Source organism: Dipteris shenzhenensis, chromosome 23 (assembly GCF_047967505.1).
Source record: "Dipteris shenzhenensis isolate YYH24624 ecotype China chromosome 23, Dip_SZ_1.0, whole genome shotgun sequence".
Lineage (NCBI taxonomy): Eukaryota > Viridiplantae > Streptophyta > Polypodiopsida > Gleicheniales > Dipteridaceae > Dipteris > Dipteris shenzhenensis.
Genome location: NC_141618.1, coordinates 40,155,014 through 40,172,690, shown reverse-complemented (window position 1 = coordinate 40,172,690; position 17,677 = coordinate 40,155,014). Strand labels below are relative to the sequence as shown.

The window sequence follows — 17,677 nt, the reverse complement described above, 5'->3', positions numbered from 1 at the left end:
AAGACAAAATGTGTCCTTTTAAGCTCCTTGTGAAAGAAAACTGCAATCTGTGATGATGAAATAAATTAGTAATTTACTGTGTTTAGTGATCATGATTGTGGTGAGAGCCTTGATTTTGTGACCTTGTTGTAATCTGTGCAGAATAAGACAGTGTCTGTTTTTGAGACAAATATTCGGATTCTGGGGGGTCTTTTATCAGCACACCTTATTGCTAAGGATTCAGCCACGGTAAAGAGCTTTCTTGATTTTCAAATCTCAATTTCATGATCATTCCATTTTTCTGATTTAGTCTCATATCTTACACATGTTTACAGATGAATTTATGCTTTCTAGGGTCTGCATGTAGATACATATGAAGATGAGCTTCTACATCTTGCAGAGGATCTAGGCCGCAGGCTTTTACCTGCTTTCGACACTCCCACAGGTGTTGCAAGTTTAAGGCATGTTTCAGAGTGTGTGTTGAGTGTAAGGGGGGCATTACTGTCTAGTAATAGCTTCCAACAAACTGGGCCAGTCATAGTGAACAGATCTCCTAGTATATTGGTAATGGATGGCATTTGGTTCAGTTATTCCAAACCTTTATGATTACAGGGATAACCTTATGGGTTGCTTCTTATATCACTTGAGTTCATATGGATGATTGCAGGTATACCTTATGGCTCTGTGAATCTATTATACGGTGTTTGTGATGATGAAAGTAAGGCAAGGAAAATCACTCCTTTAACGTGAAACCATTGCTTATGGCTTATGCTTGGTTGTGTGCACATATTCTCCTTCCTTTTGTATCTCAAATCATCATGCTACATCTGGTGTATGAATCATCATGCTAGATCTGGTGTATGAATTTGGTAAGTGCATGAGGTACCGCTAGACAATTGCAATTTGTTTTTGAATGTAAGAGCTTTAAGCAGAGAATATTATGAATGCATATATCTTTTGAAGCTAAGAGTCTTTAAAAAAAGTGAATTATAAAGAAATTATTAAATAGATGAATAAGTAAGATTGCTAATTGTTGTTTAATTTGATAGAGACATTTAAAAAAAACACAAATCATCAAAGAATCCTTCCCCTTGTCTCTTGTTCTGAAAGGAACCTCATGGACACAGTTAAAATATTTGACTCAAATAGATGTAGACACCTTGCAATGCAAAATCAATGGAAGTTGAGTAATCACTGAACTTAAGAGTGAGAACACCAACTCTTCTTGGTCAATGAAAAAGTTGTTCTTGCTGGGACATAACCAAGGCAGGAGTTTTCTCAAATTTATATTCTTTCTTACTTGATAAGATTGATCTTTGTGGGTATACAACATACCAAGTGACAATATCATAAACTGACAACATACCGAGTGACAATATCATAAACTGTAGCTCATCCATACCAACTATATGATACCTCACTTTGGGATCCTAGCTTGCATACGATTTCCTCATTTTTTGTTACACACTAGGTGATTCACTACTATAAACTTGCAAGTATGTTCCAATAATCATTGTGAAATACTCTGAGAAGAGCATTTGGGAGATATAGTCCATCCAGATGTGTTTTCAAATACAAGTTGACTGCATATGAGGCATAACTTCTCTTGTAGGAGTCATTCCATCTTGGGTTGGATCACATTCGATAAACTTTAGCCCTGGTGGAGCTGATTATTTTTTTGATTTTATTTGGGAGTCTTTCACACATCCTTTTACTTCATAGGAGAAGCTTGTGGCTTGGTGTTTCTGTGTGTCTTATAACAACAAAGTTTTTCTTGTGGCTCTACTCGTTATTGCAGTCTCTAACCATCCATATGTCATTTATTATTGTAAAACTACAGAAGATGCAAAATTCTTGTTTTGCAACACATGACAAGCTTACCAAGGCAGTTGGATAAATCGTTTCTCAGGTAGGATCCATAATTATGGAGAATCATCAAGGCGAATCTCGGCAACACTCTAGATGCACTCTCAACTTCAAGAAGTTCCCCCGAAAGATGCTCACTATCTCTGCACCCAACACTTGCCTTTGCAGTTGGTTGATTGGTAGTGGTTACAGCATTGATTTCCCTCCTTACCCATGGGTGACTGCCTTTGATCTCATCAAAGTGCTGACCATTGAGTCACTCACCCCTTGATCCTTTTTCTTGTGGGCTTTCTGGGGCTCAACATCTGGCCCAGAACAATACCCAATTATGCCCTCACAGTTTTTCATTGACCCTTGAGAAAGTGCTCCTGTAGTGCCATTGTCCACGTCCAGTGTGGAAGATTACCACATTGCTGCATTTTCCAACGATTTTGTTAGATTCTTTGTTCAAAAATTTCCAGAGATTGTAAGGTACACTAGGTTTGGTACTTACTACTCCAGCACATAGTTGCATTCATACGTGTATGGACGGTTTTTCCGTACGTTTTTTTTGGGGGCTTATTTTTTTGTTTTTTGGGTGTGGTTTGGTTCTTTTGTTTTGTATGTGTGCGGGGGTTGTTTTGTTTGGGAGGGGGGGATCGATTTTGTGCCTGGCCAAAGCCTTGGAAAACACATTTTTAGCACTATTCTAATCTGTACGTTGCTAATCCGTACTCCGTACACTGTTGACTGGCTTTTTCTGTGGTTGGCCTCAAGGATGGTCTCAAGGAGGAGGAGGATGGGGAGGAGGATGACACTGATGCAGATGAGGATGAGGAGGAGGATGAGCAAGAGAATGAGGATGAGGATGTAGGCTGCAGCTTGAGGCTTGAGCCTCATCGGTTGTGAATCATGATGCATTTCAATTTTCAGCTTTATTTCCGGGCTGTGGCAGCCTTTTCTTCTATGATGTTTTGCCTTTGATGTTTTGGCGTAGTACCTACTTCCAAGTTTCTACTACCTACTACCTTTGATCATGATGTTTGGTGTAGTATTGATCTATCATTGACACTATGTATCAGAATCAGATTCCAGATGACTCTGGTCTTTGGAGGGCCGAGGTTGGACTCTTTGAACTTTCATGAATCATGACTTCAATATTAATACAAGTTTGAAGTCTGAAGTTTCAACTTGAGAGTTTGTAGCTCTATGTCAATGTAATGTGTACAATGTATATCTTTCTAAATTTTTTGAGTAAAATTAGGGCCACGTATGTTTCAGCCCTAGGGGCTGAACCATACTCCAATCATACTTCCATACTCGTATGGCGTATGCGTATGGTAACGTATGGAAAAAACTATGCTCCAGCGTAATCTTTGATGGCCTTGGTGTCTTTGAATTTTGTTTGATCATTCTTATTTTCTGCTCATTGTATGTACTATAGGCCTATAAGCGATGGACACGATGTCCTCCTTTGTTGTTATTTTGGACTCAAGTCGTTTTCCTCCATGCTGTGCTGCTATTGCAATGGTCTCACAGTGAAATCTGTGCACAAAATCATTGGTTCATCTCCAACGCTATCGTCTTTGGCTTTGCTTTGACTGCTATGGTATCGTCCAAGGAACTTGACCATTTGGCATGCACTCTTGGCCTTGCATTTCTTATGTACCCATGACATTTGTTATCCATTGTCTTGCCATGCTCCATCTTGTGTTTGGCTGCCATTGATTTGTCAAAATGTGCGAGATCATGCCATGTATCCATTGGGAACTCTGCCGGGTGTGGGGGTCCCACTCTCCGCCCCATAGCCACGCACAGTCCTTCTCACTCCCCAAAAGTCCCAAAAGGGATATGAGGAGGCAGCTCCACTTAGCCTATATATCTTAGGCCACAATAATCCCATGTGCTTATGGGATTTCTCCCAAGCCCACTGCCATGTGTCAAGGCACGAGGGCATGAGGCCCTTGGCCTCCTTTTTTCCATTATTCCTCACTTAGTCTAAGGTACCTAGGGGGGGTTAGGACCACATGAGTTCCACATATTTCAACACCCCTCTTGGGTACTAACACCTTGACTTGACCAATGTCAACACTGACCAATCACACAGTCGCAAGTCGGAACAGTGTGACAGTCACTGAGAGGCGCCAATTAGGTGCCGCTACCAATCACACGTCAAGTCAGTTTGACAGCGCACACACAGGTTGCCATATCCCATGTATTGGCGCCATGTCACAAAGCCGCCAGTCATTAGAGATGACACTCAGTCGACGCGTGTGCGGATCACCACATCTCACGGCACTCAAGCACATAGTGCAGTGTATCAGGCCCTGTAGCAGCCCACCATCCTGTTCATACAGGTCAAGTACGATGCGTAATCAACACGTGTCAACACCACGGAGTTCAGTGAGTTCGACTTGCTCTAATACTACATCAAAATGTGGCAGATCACGCCACATGACCACTGGGAGGTGCATTGGGTGGGGGGCTCCCACTCTTGGCCCATAGCCACGCACAATCCTCCTCACTCCCAAAAAGTCCTTGTATGGATATGAGGAGGCAGCTTCACTTAGCCTATATATTTTAGGCCACACAATAATCCCATGTGCCTATGCAATTTCTCCCAAGCCCACTGTCACGTGTCAAGACGCGAGAGCATGAGGCTCATGGCCTCCATTTTTTCCATTAATCCTCAGTGCTCACTTAGTCTAAGGTACCTAGGGGGGCACAAGCTCCACATATTCAACATAATTGAGCTTGTGTAAGCTCTTTGAAGGTTTTTGGAGTTTGAGCCAGAGGTGTGGGTAAGTAGCGAGAAAGTAGATTAATTGGGCTATGTGGACTAGGAGTAAAGTGTTTAAGGGTAGATAAAATTTGGCCTGACTAGAGAATACTCGGTTTAACATTTTGTATTTGTTTAAGATTAATTGAATCATATATCTGCCTTCATAGGGATACCACAACGTATATCTCTTTCTCTTTTCCCATGGGGTTTTTAGATATTAGTATTTGTCTTGGATGTGGATGCCCACTTATTGGTCCGACCCATTCAAGTTTGTCTCATTGTATTTGGTTTTTTCAGTCTCATAGACTCTTCGATCTTTCAAAGACTTTAATAGAATTTCTCTCTCTCTCTCTCTCTCTCTCTCTCTCTCTCTCTCTCTCTCTCTCTCAGCTCAGCTCAGCAGCCCGTCGTCGCTCAGCTCTCTCTTGACGGACGCCAGCATCCCATCACCGGCTATGCACCAGCCAGGGCGACATGACATACGGAGGATTCCGTTCCACTCCGGTCTTTTTTCTTCTCATTGTCATACCCAGATGTATTTGATTATGTATGATCAAACTTATGATTCAGCACGGGTGATGATGCTCGTTTTAGTAGCTCCACCCTTACTGTGATTTGTATCAGAGGTTTTCTTTCAGTCTCATAGACCCATCGGTCTTCCGAAGACTCTAATAAAATTTCTTTCTTTCTCAGCCTATTCCGTCGCGGTCCCGTCCTCACCTGTTGCCGTGCCCTCCGTCGCTCCTGTCGCTTGCTGTCCCACATGTCCCTTAATAGCCTTAGCTGCACCTAGCTAACTAGCTAGCAGGGCCTTCGCCAGCAGCTAGCAGCCCCCGCTAGCCAGTACCCTCAGTTGCTAGCCCCCCCAGTCCCGTCGTCAACAACAAAACCCCCCTAGTTTTCTTCAAACAACAAACTAATCCTAACCCTAACCCTAACCCCAAGTTGGGCTAAACCCTCAACCCAACCCGGGGGTTAGGTTCAACTAGGGGGTTCTACAAACAGTCGATTATGTATTGGCCTACCCTCTCCTCCAAGTTCCCCTCAACTCCTTCAACCTCCATTAGGACTCGGTACTCTACAGTTGTTGCCATGACACCCTCTCCGTATGCACTCAATTACCAACAAGAAGGCTCAAAACGGCCCATCCTTGGGCAACAGGATCATATTTTTTATCTACAGCAAGCAGTGAGAGAGCTACGATTGGAACTGGTAGAAGTAAAGGCTCAACTTCACATTCTGGAAGGGCTTGGTAAGCAGGCAGTAATTGATGAGGCTGTAAAATCTTGTAAGGATTCCCGCCCCTCCCCCACCCCACAGCTAGTCTCTACAATCAAAGATCTTGTTCACATTGAGGTACAAACTGATAAGAAGGAAGTGATTGTGGAAGTGGACACCAAAGCAAGTAAGTCTGATATTCAAGCAGAGATTAAAGAACACGAAGCTAGATGTGATAATGCGCTGAGGATTAGAATAGGGGGACTCCCAAAAGATTGGTAAAAAGAAGAGGACACTTATAGTGAAATATGGACAAAGATCAAAGTAGGCTTGCTCAACATTGAATGGAGGAGGATGATGAGCAGGATGATGACAACTCCAGGACAGCTTCTGTTACGCACTCTAAAGGTCATGCAATCCTTACACTGAAGTCAAAATATATGCGAATCAAGCTTCTTCGACAATCTTACAAGCTGAAGGGTACCAAAGTATGGATAGCTGAGGAGCTTACATAAGCTCAACTCAAGAATAAGGCAATTGAATTAGCAAAAGTCAGGGCTGCTAGAAAGGATGGGAAATGGCCTGTTTACCGTGAAGGCGTAGCCCTTATCAGAGAGTTTAAATCAAAACCAAAAGACTCTCAGTTTTAAAATAATGTATGGCTGATTACTCTTTCAGACTATTATGTAGGTACTCTAAATAAATTGGGGTTGCTTTTGCACCCCTTGGGAGCTGCCATGCGCCCTCTCTAAAGCAGATGTTCTAGAGGGTTTCTTGCTGTCCCATAGACCTTTTGGTCTCCAGTGGACATTAATAGATTTTCTTTCTTTCTCATGTAGTATAGATACCATCTAGGTGACATGCAATCTCAGGCCGTTCCTTGTGTATGCTCCACAAAGACGAGTTAGAGACGGAAGAAATTGTACCTTAGTCATGCCATAGAGCCACGAGGACTTCTGATGGGACCCTAGTTGGGCCCACTGTGGTTGATTCTCGCACCACACCATCTCTTCACTAGCAATCTACATGGTGGAAGTCATGGAGGGAGATGGAGGGAAAACTGAAATCAAGACAAAAAAAACAAACATCTCCATTCACTTTCTTGACCAGTTTGGCAATTGAGCATCCTAGGTTAATGTCTATATATTAAAACTCAAATTGATGCTAGTCTCCCTAGTTTGGAAAGGCTTCCGTCACATGCACCCCTGCATCAGGTGCATGGTGACACACTGGCTGGCTAAGCTCAGCTTCCATCGCCAATTACGACCACCAAAAAGGACACTTGACAAGGTCAATGGGAGGGCAGAACAACAGCCGAATAGAGGCCATTCAAAGGCCAATAGCCAAGGGTAAGCAGACCATACCAGACCAGAGGCCAGCTAGATCATGGAACTGGCCAGTCGGACCATGTTAGTGAACCGACCGACTAGGTTGGCCTGACCTGGTTGGTCAATTGGCTGACCCAGTTGGCCAGACTAGGGCTATATATGGGACCTCAGCCCCATTTCATTCAATCAGTTTCTCCTCCAGTTTTCGAAGCCTGCAGCCATGTAGTGTCCAGCCCAACACTTGACAATTTCGGCATCAGTCAGACAGAGATCCAAGCAGCAAATACGCGGCAAGGATAGCATCCTGAGGAGGCATTTTCTTGCCTATTTCAGCAGCATAGCTCATGCTCCCACAATGGCCTAGTCCAGCATACTGTCTCCGCCTCAGATAGGGGAGTTTCCAGCTGAGTTTTGTAGCTGTAGAACAAATAGATTTGTATGTATTTTTTATGCCGATTGGCACTCGTACAGACAAATATTAGGGAATTTTTCTACATCATAAGTAAAGCATGTGTAAGTAGTTAGGAATATCTCTAGTATTCTTCATGATTGAGTTCTCTGACACACCTTCATGTACAAACTTTCAGTTCGCTTCCGCACAGTGCAGTATGTAGTCTCATTGGATATCTGAGCATGGCATGGCAGTAAGTTCTGCATTTTACATTGGTATCAGAGCATTGTGGTTCCTTCAAATCTGAAGAAGGTTCGAGGGAGCCTTGGCAGTTACAGGGAAACTTGAGCATTTTTTCACGAATCTCAAAATCTGCAGCAGCATTAGGCACAGTAATGGGGATGCAGTCAACAAAATGAGGGAGCATGATGGGGAGATTTTCCAAATTTGTATTTTGTCCCTAGCCTGGACAGGTGGCAATCTGTATTTTGTTTCTACCCCGGACTAGTGGTAGCACTGCTTTCCAAATTTGTATCTGGTCCCTACAGCACTGCTTTCCAAATTTGTATCTGGTCCCTACCTCGGACTAGTGGTAGCACCATTTTCCAAATTGTATTTTGTCCCTACCCTGGACTAGTGGTAGCACCATACCCTATTAGCCTCTCCCTCCCTTCATTGTGAATCGGGTCGGCTCCCGTCTTCACTTGTGCATTTACACCTCGTGGCAAAATAAAAAAGGGATTTTTTCCCTCTCTTTGGCAGTCATTGACATAGTAGTTGATGGGTCTAGCAGTCTCCCACCATGGACCCATCTAGCATTGCAGCTCTCATGCAAGTGTTTAGGTAGCAGAATCGTCTCCTTAAGCACAATCGGTTCCTTTTCGAGCAGCTCCATATCTAGATCTAGCGCAATGGAAGGGCATCATCAGCTCATGAATCTTCCGCCTAGCGGCACAAAGTAGTGAACCATCCTTCCACAGTACCCGCAGGCAGTTCTTCATCCGTAGGAAGCCCTTCATCCACTCAAGAGTTGAGTGGATATTTCAGTACAGTCGAGTGGACTATCTTGCAACAATTCATTCATTGGAGTGTCTTGGGTGTCCCGCCTAAGAGGGTCTTGCCGTTTGTCCATTTAGCTGCTCTCAGAGGTCTTCTATCCCAATTCCCTTGGGACATCTTAGCTTAGTCAACATTCACAGATGATGAACCTCTCGGGTCTACCACCCATGGGCATCATCCAACTTCAGCAGTTCATTCTCTTGGGACTTCCATCCGTGTGGATCTTCCAGTCTTTGCATATAATTCGGATGGGTCTTCCACTCGTTCGGCCTCTTCGTCATGTTTAGCTAGTTCCTATGGGTCTTCCACCTAGGAGCTCAATCAGCCACATCAGTTTCCACTGGGGATCACATGGTTTCTACCATCATTTCTGATGGGTCTTCCACCCTGGAGTCATCTCAATCATATCAGCAATCGTATTTGATGAGTCTCTTGGGTCTACCACCTGAGGAGATCATCGAGTTCACATTATTGGTTCTCTTGGAGCTTTCACCCAAGGAGACACCTCAGTTGCAACAGCCAATTGCGAGGGTCTTCCACCCATCAGGATTCTTTATGGGCTACATTCAATTCCTCTAGGCGTAGTTGCATCCGTATGCGTATGGACGGTTTTTCCGTATGTCCTCCATCCATCCGTCTGTACGATTATTATTATTATTATTTTTTCTGTCTGTGGGGTTTTGTTTTGTGAGGTGTGTTTTTTGGGTGTCGTTTGGTTTTTTTGTTGTGTGTGTGTGGGGGGGGGGTTTGTTTTGTTTGGGAGGGGGGATCGATTTTGTGCCTGGCCAAAACCTTGGAAAACACATTTTTAGCACTATTCTAATCCTTACGTTGCTAATCCGTACTCCGTACACTGTTGGCGGACTTTGGCTGTGGTTGGCCTCAAGGATGGTCTCAAGGAGGAGGAGGATGAGGAGGAGGAGGAGGAGGATGGTAGTGATGCAGATGAGGATGAGGATGAGGATAAGCAAGAGAATGAGGATGAGGATGCAGGCTGCAGCTTGAGGCTTGAGCCTCATCGGTTGTGAATCGTGTTGCGTTTCAATTTTCAGCTTTATTTCCGGGCTGTGGCAGCCTTTTCTTCTATGATGTTTTTCCTTTGATGTTTTGGCGTAGTACCTAGTGTCATCCAGAGTTCCCCTTCTGTAGTTATTTAGGGGGGCAGCTGTTGCAGTACCATTCAGTAGAGAGGTTGATGGCACCTCACCATTATTGTGTCCTTCACTCTGTGAGGTTAGTTATGCAGTCTCCTCTCCATCAGACTCCAAGCCACTAGCAGTAGCAGCGACTAGTGTCCACACTGATAGTTCCCTTCGTGTTGGTAATAGTTGGGTCGATCCATCGGACGTGTGCTAATCACATCAGTCTTGTGCCTCTCTTCATTCCTCGGAGAGGCATCCTCAGATATAGTTAGTTCTTCATTCATCCGAGAGGCATCTATACCATACATCTCTTTCGAGATGCATCCCACTCTTCATTCCTTGGAGAGGAATCCTCAGTTCTACTAAGTTCTTCATTTGTCCGAGAAGCATCTATACCATACATCTCTTAGCTCTTTCAAGATGCATCCAATTCAGTTCCTTCATTCGAGCTGTTTTCAACATTTCCAGACATTTCGTAGTCCCTTCGAGCAACGTTCCATTCAATGGATTTATTAGAGGGGTCCTCACCAGCTACTGCATTCCTTCAGACAACATCCAGTACAGTCTATCCCTTAGAGTTGTGCTCCGCTGTGCAATCACCTCTCAACTCCTTTCAGAGGCATCCGCAGTTCCAATTCTCTCTCAATTTCTCAAGTAGACATCCACAGTTCCAGATTCCAGGAGGGGGGCAAAGCTTTTACCCTCAGTAGTTATCACTCCAGCAGAGGAGGCAGCTGTCTTCCCGCTTTCTGTCATAGCAATCATGCAGACAATAGTACCTCAGTTTCTAGGAGTGCATTTGAGTATTTTCGAGTTTCTAGGCATTCAGTTTTAGTTGCCTTGTTTTAGTGGCTTTGTCATCACCCCAATAGTTCATGGAGTAGCACTGCAGTTCTATGTGGGTGGTTCTTCCGTAGTAGGAAGGGTGTGTGCTAGCGATTGATAGCCAATATCATGCCATATTAGCCTTTCAAAGCGCAGGGCTTCTACATCAACAGTCCCAGTCAGTCCTCAACAATTCCCGAGGATAGCATGCAGTTCATATTCACAGGAGCCTATTACCGTTCCATACCACCCATTGATAAGGAGTTCGCAGTGGTAGTGTGGTGGGATGATTTCATAGGAGTGTACGAAGTTGGATTTCGTATCTTCATTTCATTCTCAGACGGAGTGGACAAAGCGAGAATGCCAATTCTGGTATTGGATCTTCTCAAGTGTCATGTGTCTGAACAGGAGATCAAATGGGAAAAGTGTGTAACTCTTGTGGAATTTGACGAGATATTTGTAGTTCATTAGTATGTTTGAGACTTGGACATAGCCTTTTCCCAGGTTTGGACAGCAATTGAAAGATTTCAACAAAATAAAAAGAAGGCTGAAGATAAGCATAGGAGAAAGATGAATCTCTAAGAAGTAGACCAGGTGTTAATGAAGTTTGAAAAAGCACATCTCAGAAAGATGAAAGGCAAAGGAAAAGTATACCCAAAGCTATCTCCTAGATATTATGGATCCTTCTGCGTTAGTGAGCTCATAAATGAAGTCGTATATTGACTAGAGTTGCCCAAGACTTGGAAGATTCACAATGCTTTTCATGTGAGCCTTCTCAAGAAGTACCAAGGACCAGATTCCACAGAACCAGTTCAAGAAGAGCCACTAGAGGTGGGGGGATCCTCCAACCAGAACAGTTTGTATATCACACAGAAAAGAAAGGACACCAGAGGCAAGGTCATGCGCATATACCTTGTCAAGCTTAAGAACTATTCAGCACTTGATGCCAAGTGGGTAGATGAGGAATTCTTTTCGGAATATCTTCAAGTTTTGCAATTGTATCAAGAAGCTTTTCACTTGAGGGCAAGTGAGTAGAAGCTGAGGAGATGCCACCATTTGGTGCTTCTTCCAAGAAATAAAGAATAATCTTTATTAGAACTGACTTTTGTCAAAGAAGGTTAACTAGAATAAGTTTTATTGTTTTTACTTTTGCTTTGCATTGGTAAAAGAGAATTGTGGGGATGCCCACAATGGACTAGGATTCGTCGGAGAACTAGAATGAATGCATTTCGCTAACCTTTAATGTGTAAAAGGGTTGTTGTTTGTGCAGAACTTGGAAGAGTGCAAAAAGGCTCACAAATGATGGAGCAAGTGCAAAAAAGCAAGTCCCACAAGGCGAAAAGCACCAGGATAAAAGGCGTCATTAATGAGGGCCCCACGGGGTTCTAGAAAGTCTAAAAAGTTGCCCCAAGGTGGGCAAAAGCAAGAAAGCTCAGCTTTTGTAAAAAGTAGCTTTTAGAAAGTAGGACTACCATTCTTTGAAGGGCTCACGATGAGTTCGGAATGAGCTGCTGCCCCTCCCTGGCTGCTCCATGCTGTTTCTCCCTAGCTCTCCCCTTACTCTAGCCTCCGTCCTCAGCCCTTCCCCCTTCGCTACCTTTCCCCTCTACCGGCCTGCTCCCCCTTGCCGGCTTGCTCCTCCTTCTCCCATTGCCCTTCTCCTCCCTGCCGGCCTCCCCGTCGCCGGCTTGCTCCTCCCTCCTCCCCTGCCGGCCTTCTCCTCCTTGCCGGCTAGCTCCTCCCTCCCCCGCAGGCCTCCCCTCCCCTGCAACACCTTCTCACCCCCCGCGGCACTTGTGGCCCCCCGCGGGTCTCCTCCTCCCCCGCACATCACTTCTGTCCCCCCCGGGGCCTTCTCTCCACCCCCCTTGGGCTGTCTCCTCCTCTCCTCCTTCTCTCCCTCCTCTCCTAGCCCCTCCTCTCTACTCCTACCTCCTTGCCTAGCCCTCCCCCCCTCCCCCCCTCCTCCTCTCTACTCCTCCTCTCTCTACTCCTACCCTCCTTGCCTAGCCTCTCCCCCCCTCCACCTCTCTACTCCTACCCCTAGTCCTGTCCTCTCTCCCCCTCTTTTAGCCTTCTTCATCCCCCTCTCTCCCCTCAGCCTTCACCCTCTCCTCCCCTCTCTCTCTACTAGCAGCGTTTTTAGTCAGACAGAGCTCAATAGTGTTCGAGTCGGTCTTCCCACCTTGATTGACGATGGCTTAGCCTTTAGCCAATCCTCACCCGCTTCCATCGGCCACAAAAACCATCATTTTCTCAAAAGACAAGTTGCAGCAGCTCAAAAAAGATACAGAGCAGGAGAGCTCGACATTGCTCTTTGCTCGCATCCATGGGTCCCACCCTTCCAGGTTACAGGCCAGGGACTCGATGCTCGCCGCTCTACCTGGAGACCTCACAGGGCACCTCACAGATGTTTGTTTGCTTGGGCGAGGTTTCTTCCAGATTGTTTTTTAGGACGTCACTCTTCATCAGATTTCTTGGCCTTCCTCAGGTGTACCATCGACTTTTACATTCCATTGGAGTGGCCTTTGGGGTGGTTACTGAGATCCCCTCTCCCTCTCCCTGAGATGTCTTCTTCAGCAGCAGAGGCAGTCAGGTCCGATGGGATACCACGTGTTAGGGTCACCGTCTCTAACCCTAACATGTCGGATGACCACATTATGCTTCAGCGTCCAGATGGCTCCTTCTTCAGATAGAGAGTCGAGATTGTAGGGAGACAAGATCAGTGTAGGATTTGCAGGGAGACAGGATCAGTGTAGGATTTGGAGGACCCTTGGGCACTTTGCCAGAGATTGCCCAAGGAAAAGAAAGAAGAAAAGACCTAAAAGATCCATGGGTACGCCTCATAGCTTCACCCAACCTGGACCTTCCTCACAACCAGTTCCTACGGCTTCACGTGCTACTAGACCTTCGACTTCACAGCCAGGACCGTCAGCCTCTCGTCCTGGTACTTCTTTAGCGCAACTAAGACCATCAGCCTCTCGTCTTGGTACTTCTTTAGCGTGGACAGGACAGTCAGCATGTCTTGTTTCAGTCGTCCCCCATTGGGTGCTTGTCAAAGTTGGGGAGCCAGTTCCACCTTAGGCTACCATTGATGGCACCACGGACCCGTCTCTTCAGGCAGGAGACATTCTTGTCCTGGTTCCATGTGTAGATGAGACTACTCCTGCCCCTTAAAGTGTTCATGTGCAGGAGCGCTCACCTAGGGAGATCCTTTCATCAACAAAGACCCGTGCCTTACTTGAGAACAATGCCAAAGTCGTGGCCGAGGTCATGTAGATTCAGGCTGAGGTCATTGGCCTCCCCACCTCAACCTCTTGGAAGGGAAAGGGAAAGAGAGAGCAGGGACAAGCGTAATGGAAATGAAATGGAAAGAAAATGAAAGCAATGGACAAGTACTCACATGATACCAAAGAGCTTGATGTTGACTGACATAATAGACAATAGACAAGTACAACACTTTATAGTGTGACACTAGACTCTAGAAAGCCATAGTGTATATGGGATAACTCTTTCTCACAAAAAAAAAGTGTGTATGGGATAACTCCCAATATGACACGTGGCATGTCTAGGACTCACTAGACTATAAAACACACCTAGAACACTCATTTTAGACTCACTTTGGCTTCATATTCCAACAGTTTTTGCATCTCTGTTTCTTCTTCTATACTCCCCTTGGTGATTGGACATGGGATCATAGTCCCTTCCAGAGCTCAGTGGATTATACTTTTGATTGGTGGGTATAAGGTTGGTCTTTTAAAACCCAATTCTAGAGGGGATCGTGTTCTTTTTTGGCAGGAACTGCTCTCTTGGTCACATATTGCAGATGCTTGGATTATAGGGGGCGATTTCAACATGGTTGAAATGCCCTTAGACAAAAGGGGTGGTAGGGAAGGTGGTATTCACTCCCTAGAGAGAGCAGCTTTGGATGCCTTCCCTTTCAGTATAGTGGCAGGGATGCTTGGCACGATGATGCTCTTTACACTCAGCCACATTCTCTTCTGTTTTCTTGGTCGAACAGGAGATTGCACATGCCTATTCATGTATGGATTGATAGATTTTATGTGGATGATTGGGCTCTTGATAGAGGTGGTACTGTTGGCATTGCAGCGGGGTGTCCACTTCGGATCATTTTCAAGTGATTTTGAGGGTTTCAGATCCTCATGTGAGGGGCCGCTCTGCCAGTGTTAGGATTCCAGATGCCTTTTACAAAGACAGACTTGAGGACCTGAGTATCTCATATGCAAGATGGGTAGCTTTATCCGTCAGACTTAGCTGCAGCCCTCTCTGATATTAGCGACTTTTATCTTTCAGTTGCTCGTATTAGGAGGGGTGAGATCCTCAGGCGTGAGATAGATATCCGCCAGTAGTTGGTTGCCCTCCAGAGGGAGAAACAGAAGAGGCCTACAGATGCTTGGATTCAGGAGCAGCAGCAGTCACTTTTAGATCAGAGAGCAGAGTATGCCTTTCATGCTAGAGAGTCATTTTGGACTCAGACCAGAGGTAGGGTCAACAAGCAGTTCTTCTTTACTCTTGGCCCCAGACATAGTAGGGAGAGCGTCTCGCAGCTTGTTGACTCAGGCGGATTTCTTCAGACACATCCTGATCCCGTTTTGTAGGTTGCTACCGATTTCTATGCCTCCCTTCTTATAGCAGATCCTGACACTCAGGCCACAGATGACACCGAGTGAGCTCCGAGTGAAGCTCAGCTTCTATAGAGATCATTGCTTGTGCATTTTCGATGAGGGCTTTATTGATCCTCCAGAGTATACTCAGATTCTCCTCTCCCATTCATTGAGGACCTCTATTGGGCAGTTTCGGGTTTCATCACATTGGCTCCGCATTGAGAGTGGGCGAGCGGAGGGAGTACCCAGGGAGAGGTGTGGATATGTCCCTTGTGTGATCTACAGGAGATCGAGTTGGAGCATTTTATTTTTAGGTGACTGGTGTACTAGCCGCTACTCTTGTCTCTGCAGAGATAGCTTTGGATTGCTCTTCCACTTCCTTTCTTATCCAGATCAGGGATGGCTAGCCACCTTCGGCCATGAGGCAGTTAGGCATTGAGAGCGCTTACTCAGATCACAGAGACAGGGAGGGGACATATAGACAAACTCATCTCAGAGCATGATCACTGAGTTCACAGACACTTTCCAGCCAAACCACACAGCCCACCATTCCACAGGCAGTCCGAGGTATCGATCCAAAGCCAGTGACACGACACACTTGATAGATGGCGGACGTACAGATCAGGCTTGGAGACATCCCTTCCATGTTCAGGACCGGGGCAAGGCCATGAGGGGTTACCGTGGCCCTTGTCAAACATAGAGCCCCCTCCAGGAGGCCACACCGGACCACATCCATAGATAGCCACCAATGTACTATCTTTGACCTTACACCATCGCAGTCCCACTACCCACTGGGTCCATCATGACCTCTTGTCTAGGGGCCTCTAGTATCTGCTGTACATGACTAGACTTGGCATTGGATTTGATGTGATGATGATGATGATGACGATGGTGTTGAAGTTATGACTATGTAATATTTATGATTTTATGACTATGTTGCCCTTTGCATCTAGCATGGGTGATGATGCTCATTTTAGTAGCTCCACCTTTTCAGCTTGTTTCTCACAGTCTCATTGAAAGCTTCTAGCTCATAAAGCCCTAGTGCATGAAATGTAAAACAATGTCTTACAAAATGGGACTGCATCCTACATATTTAGACACAGACACATTATGTAGACTATCAGGATCAGTGAATGCCACTAGAGCAAGCATAAGTGTTGAGATCTTGTAGGAGCCACTGTTGAGATGAAATGCCACAAAATCTGGGGAAGAAGACACCAATCCATCTCATGTAATATTTGGATGACCTCCTCAAATAGACTCCATGCATGACCCATGCAATACTACCAAGTGTATGCACTACCTGCTCCCCTTAACTCACCCATTCTGCAGTGCATCCTTGAGTTTGCCTTGTCAACAAGAACTTCTTTGGAAACTTATTGTTGGATGGACACTGGAAACATTGTCTATGATCTTTTTTTTGTCATTTGGTACCAAGTTGTTTTTTGTCACCATTTTTCTCATTTGATCATGTTTACAACTTAAGTGGGGAATGATGTTTCAAACAAGAGCTTTTGCGGGAAAGATGTTTTCGTTGGAGGTGATTGTGTCACCTTGCTTCTATTGTTGTTTGCGAGTGTTGCTATATTCATCATGTAAAGACCACAATTATATCTCAAAATCAAGTATCCTTTCCTTCTTGTTGGAGCGCTCATTTGCTTGCTGATTTTGGCAGGTCACTTCTACAGCAGGTGGTGGGACCCTAACTCTCGAGTTTGGAGTGTTGAGCCGCTTAAGCAAAGATCCAGGTATAATGCCGGAGGTGATGGTAATGCTTTGTAAATAACAGCTCTATGGAGAAAATATGATATAATGATTTGATTTCATAAAAGATTTTCACATATGCTTGATGAAGACGTTAGTGAGGAAGCTCCTCTGTTGGGAGTGTTGTCCGGAATGGCATGTTCTTGGATTTTACAGAGCTCTAGACTAGGCAAAGAAAGCTTGCTTTGGTTTGCTGTGAATCTTGTATTGAAGAATGCTTTCCATTCACAGGTTTCTATAAAAATATGCCATTTTATGACGGCTGCACTCAGTATATGTGGAAATATTAAGATAGTATTAGTGTATTAATAAGGTTAGAATGGTAAGGGCAATTTTTTCCTTGTATGAGGTTTTCCCCTAACCATAGTTAGTGGTTGAGTTAGTAGGGGTGTGTGCGCTCTCAACTCTAATTAACGGGTGAGTTAGGGTTTTGTCATGTTGACACCTTTTTGTACTAGTTTCTCTCTTTCTCACTCTATTTTGAATTTGACGTGTTTCTGTTTCAACTCTTTACCTCCATGCAAACTCACCTCCTTGCCCCTTCATTCGGTATTAGAGCAGGTTGCCCTCCCACACTCGGCTGCCTCAGTTCCACTACTAGGCCACCTTGTGGGACAGTTTGGTTGCGAAGAACCTTGCTGCTACTCGATTCAATTCTGATGAGCCATGCTAGTTTCTAGTCTCCTGGAACAGTTTCCTCGCCGATGAAAGCTGCTGAT

At 45.1% G+C, this 17,677-nt stretch overlaps 1 protein-coding gene across 2 annotated transcripts in view; it reads left to right on the top strand.

Annotated features, from left to right (window-relative positions):
- The window catches only part of LOC147887370 (Glycosyl hydrolase family 47 protein), a 200,236-nt gene that overhangs the window by 68,332 nt on the left and 114,227 nt on the right, over window positions 1-17,677 (top strand). For both annotated transcript variants that reach the window (XM_087394172.1, XM_087394173.1), the window contains exons 4-6: window positions 142-228; window positions 334-424; window positions 16,883-16,942. In XM_087394172.1, the coding sequence (XP_087250298.1) occupies window positions 142-228; window positions 334-424; window positions 16,883-16,942 (238 nt within the window). The remainder of the gene's footprint in view (window positions 1-141; window positions 229-333; window positions 425-16,882; window positions 16,943-17,677) is intronic.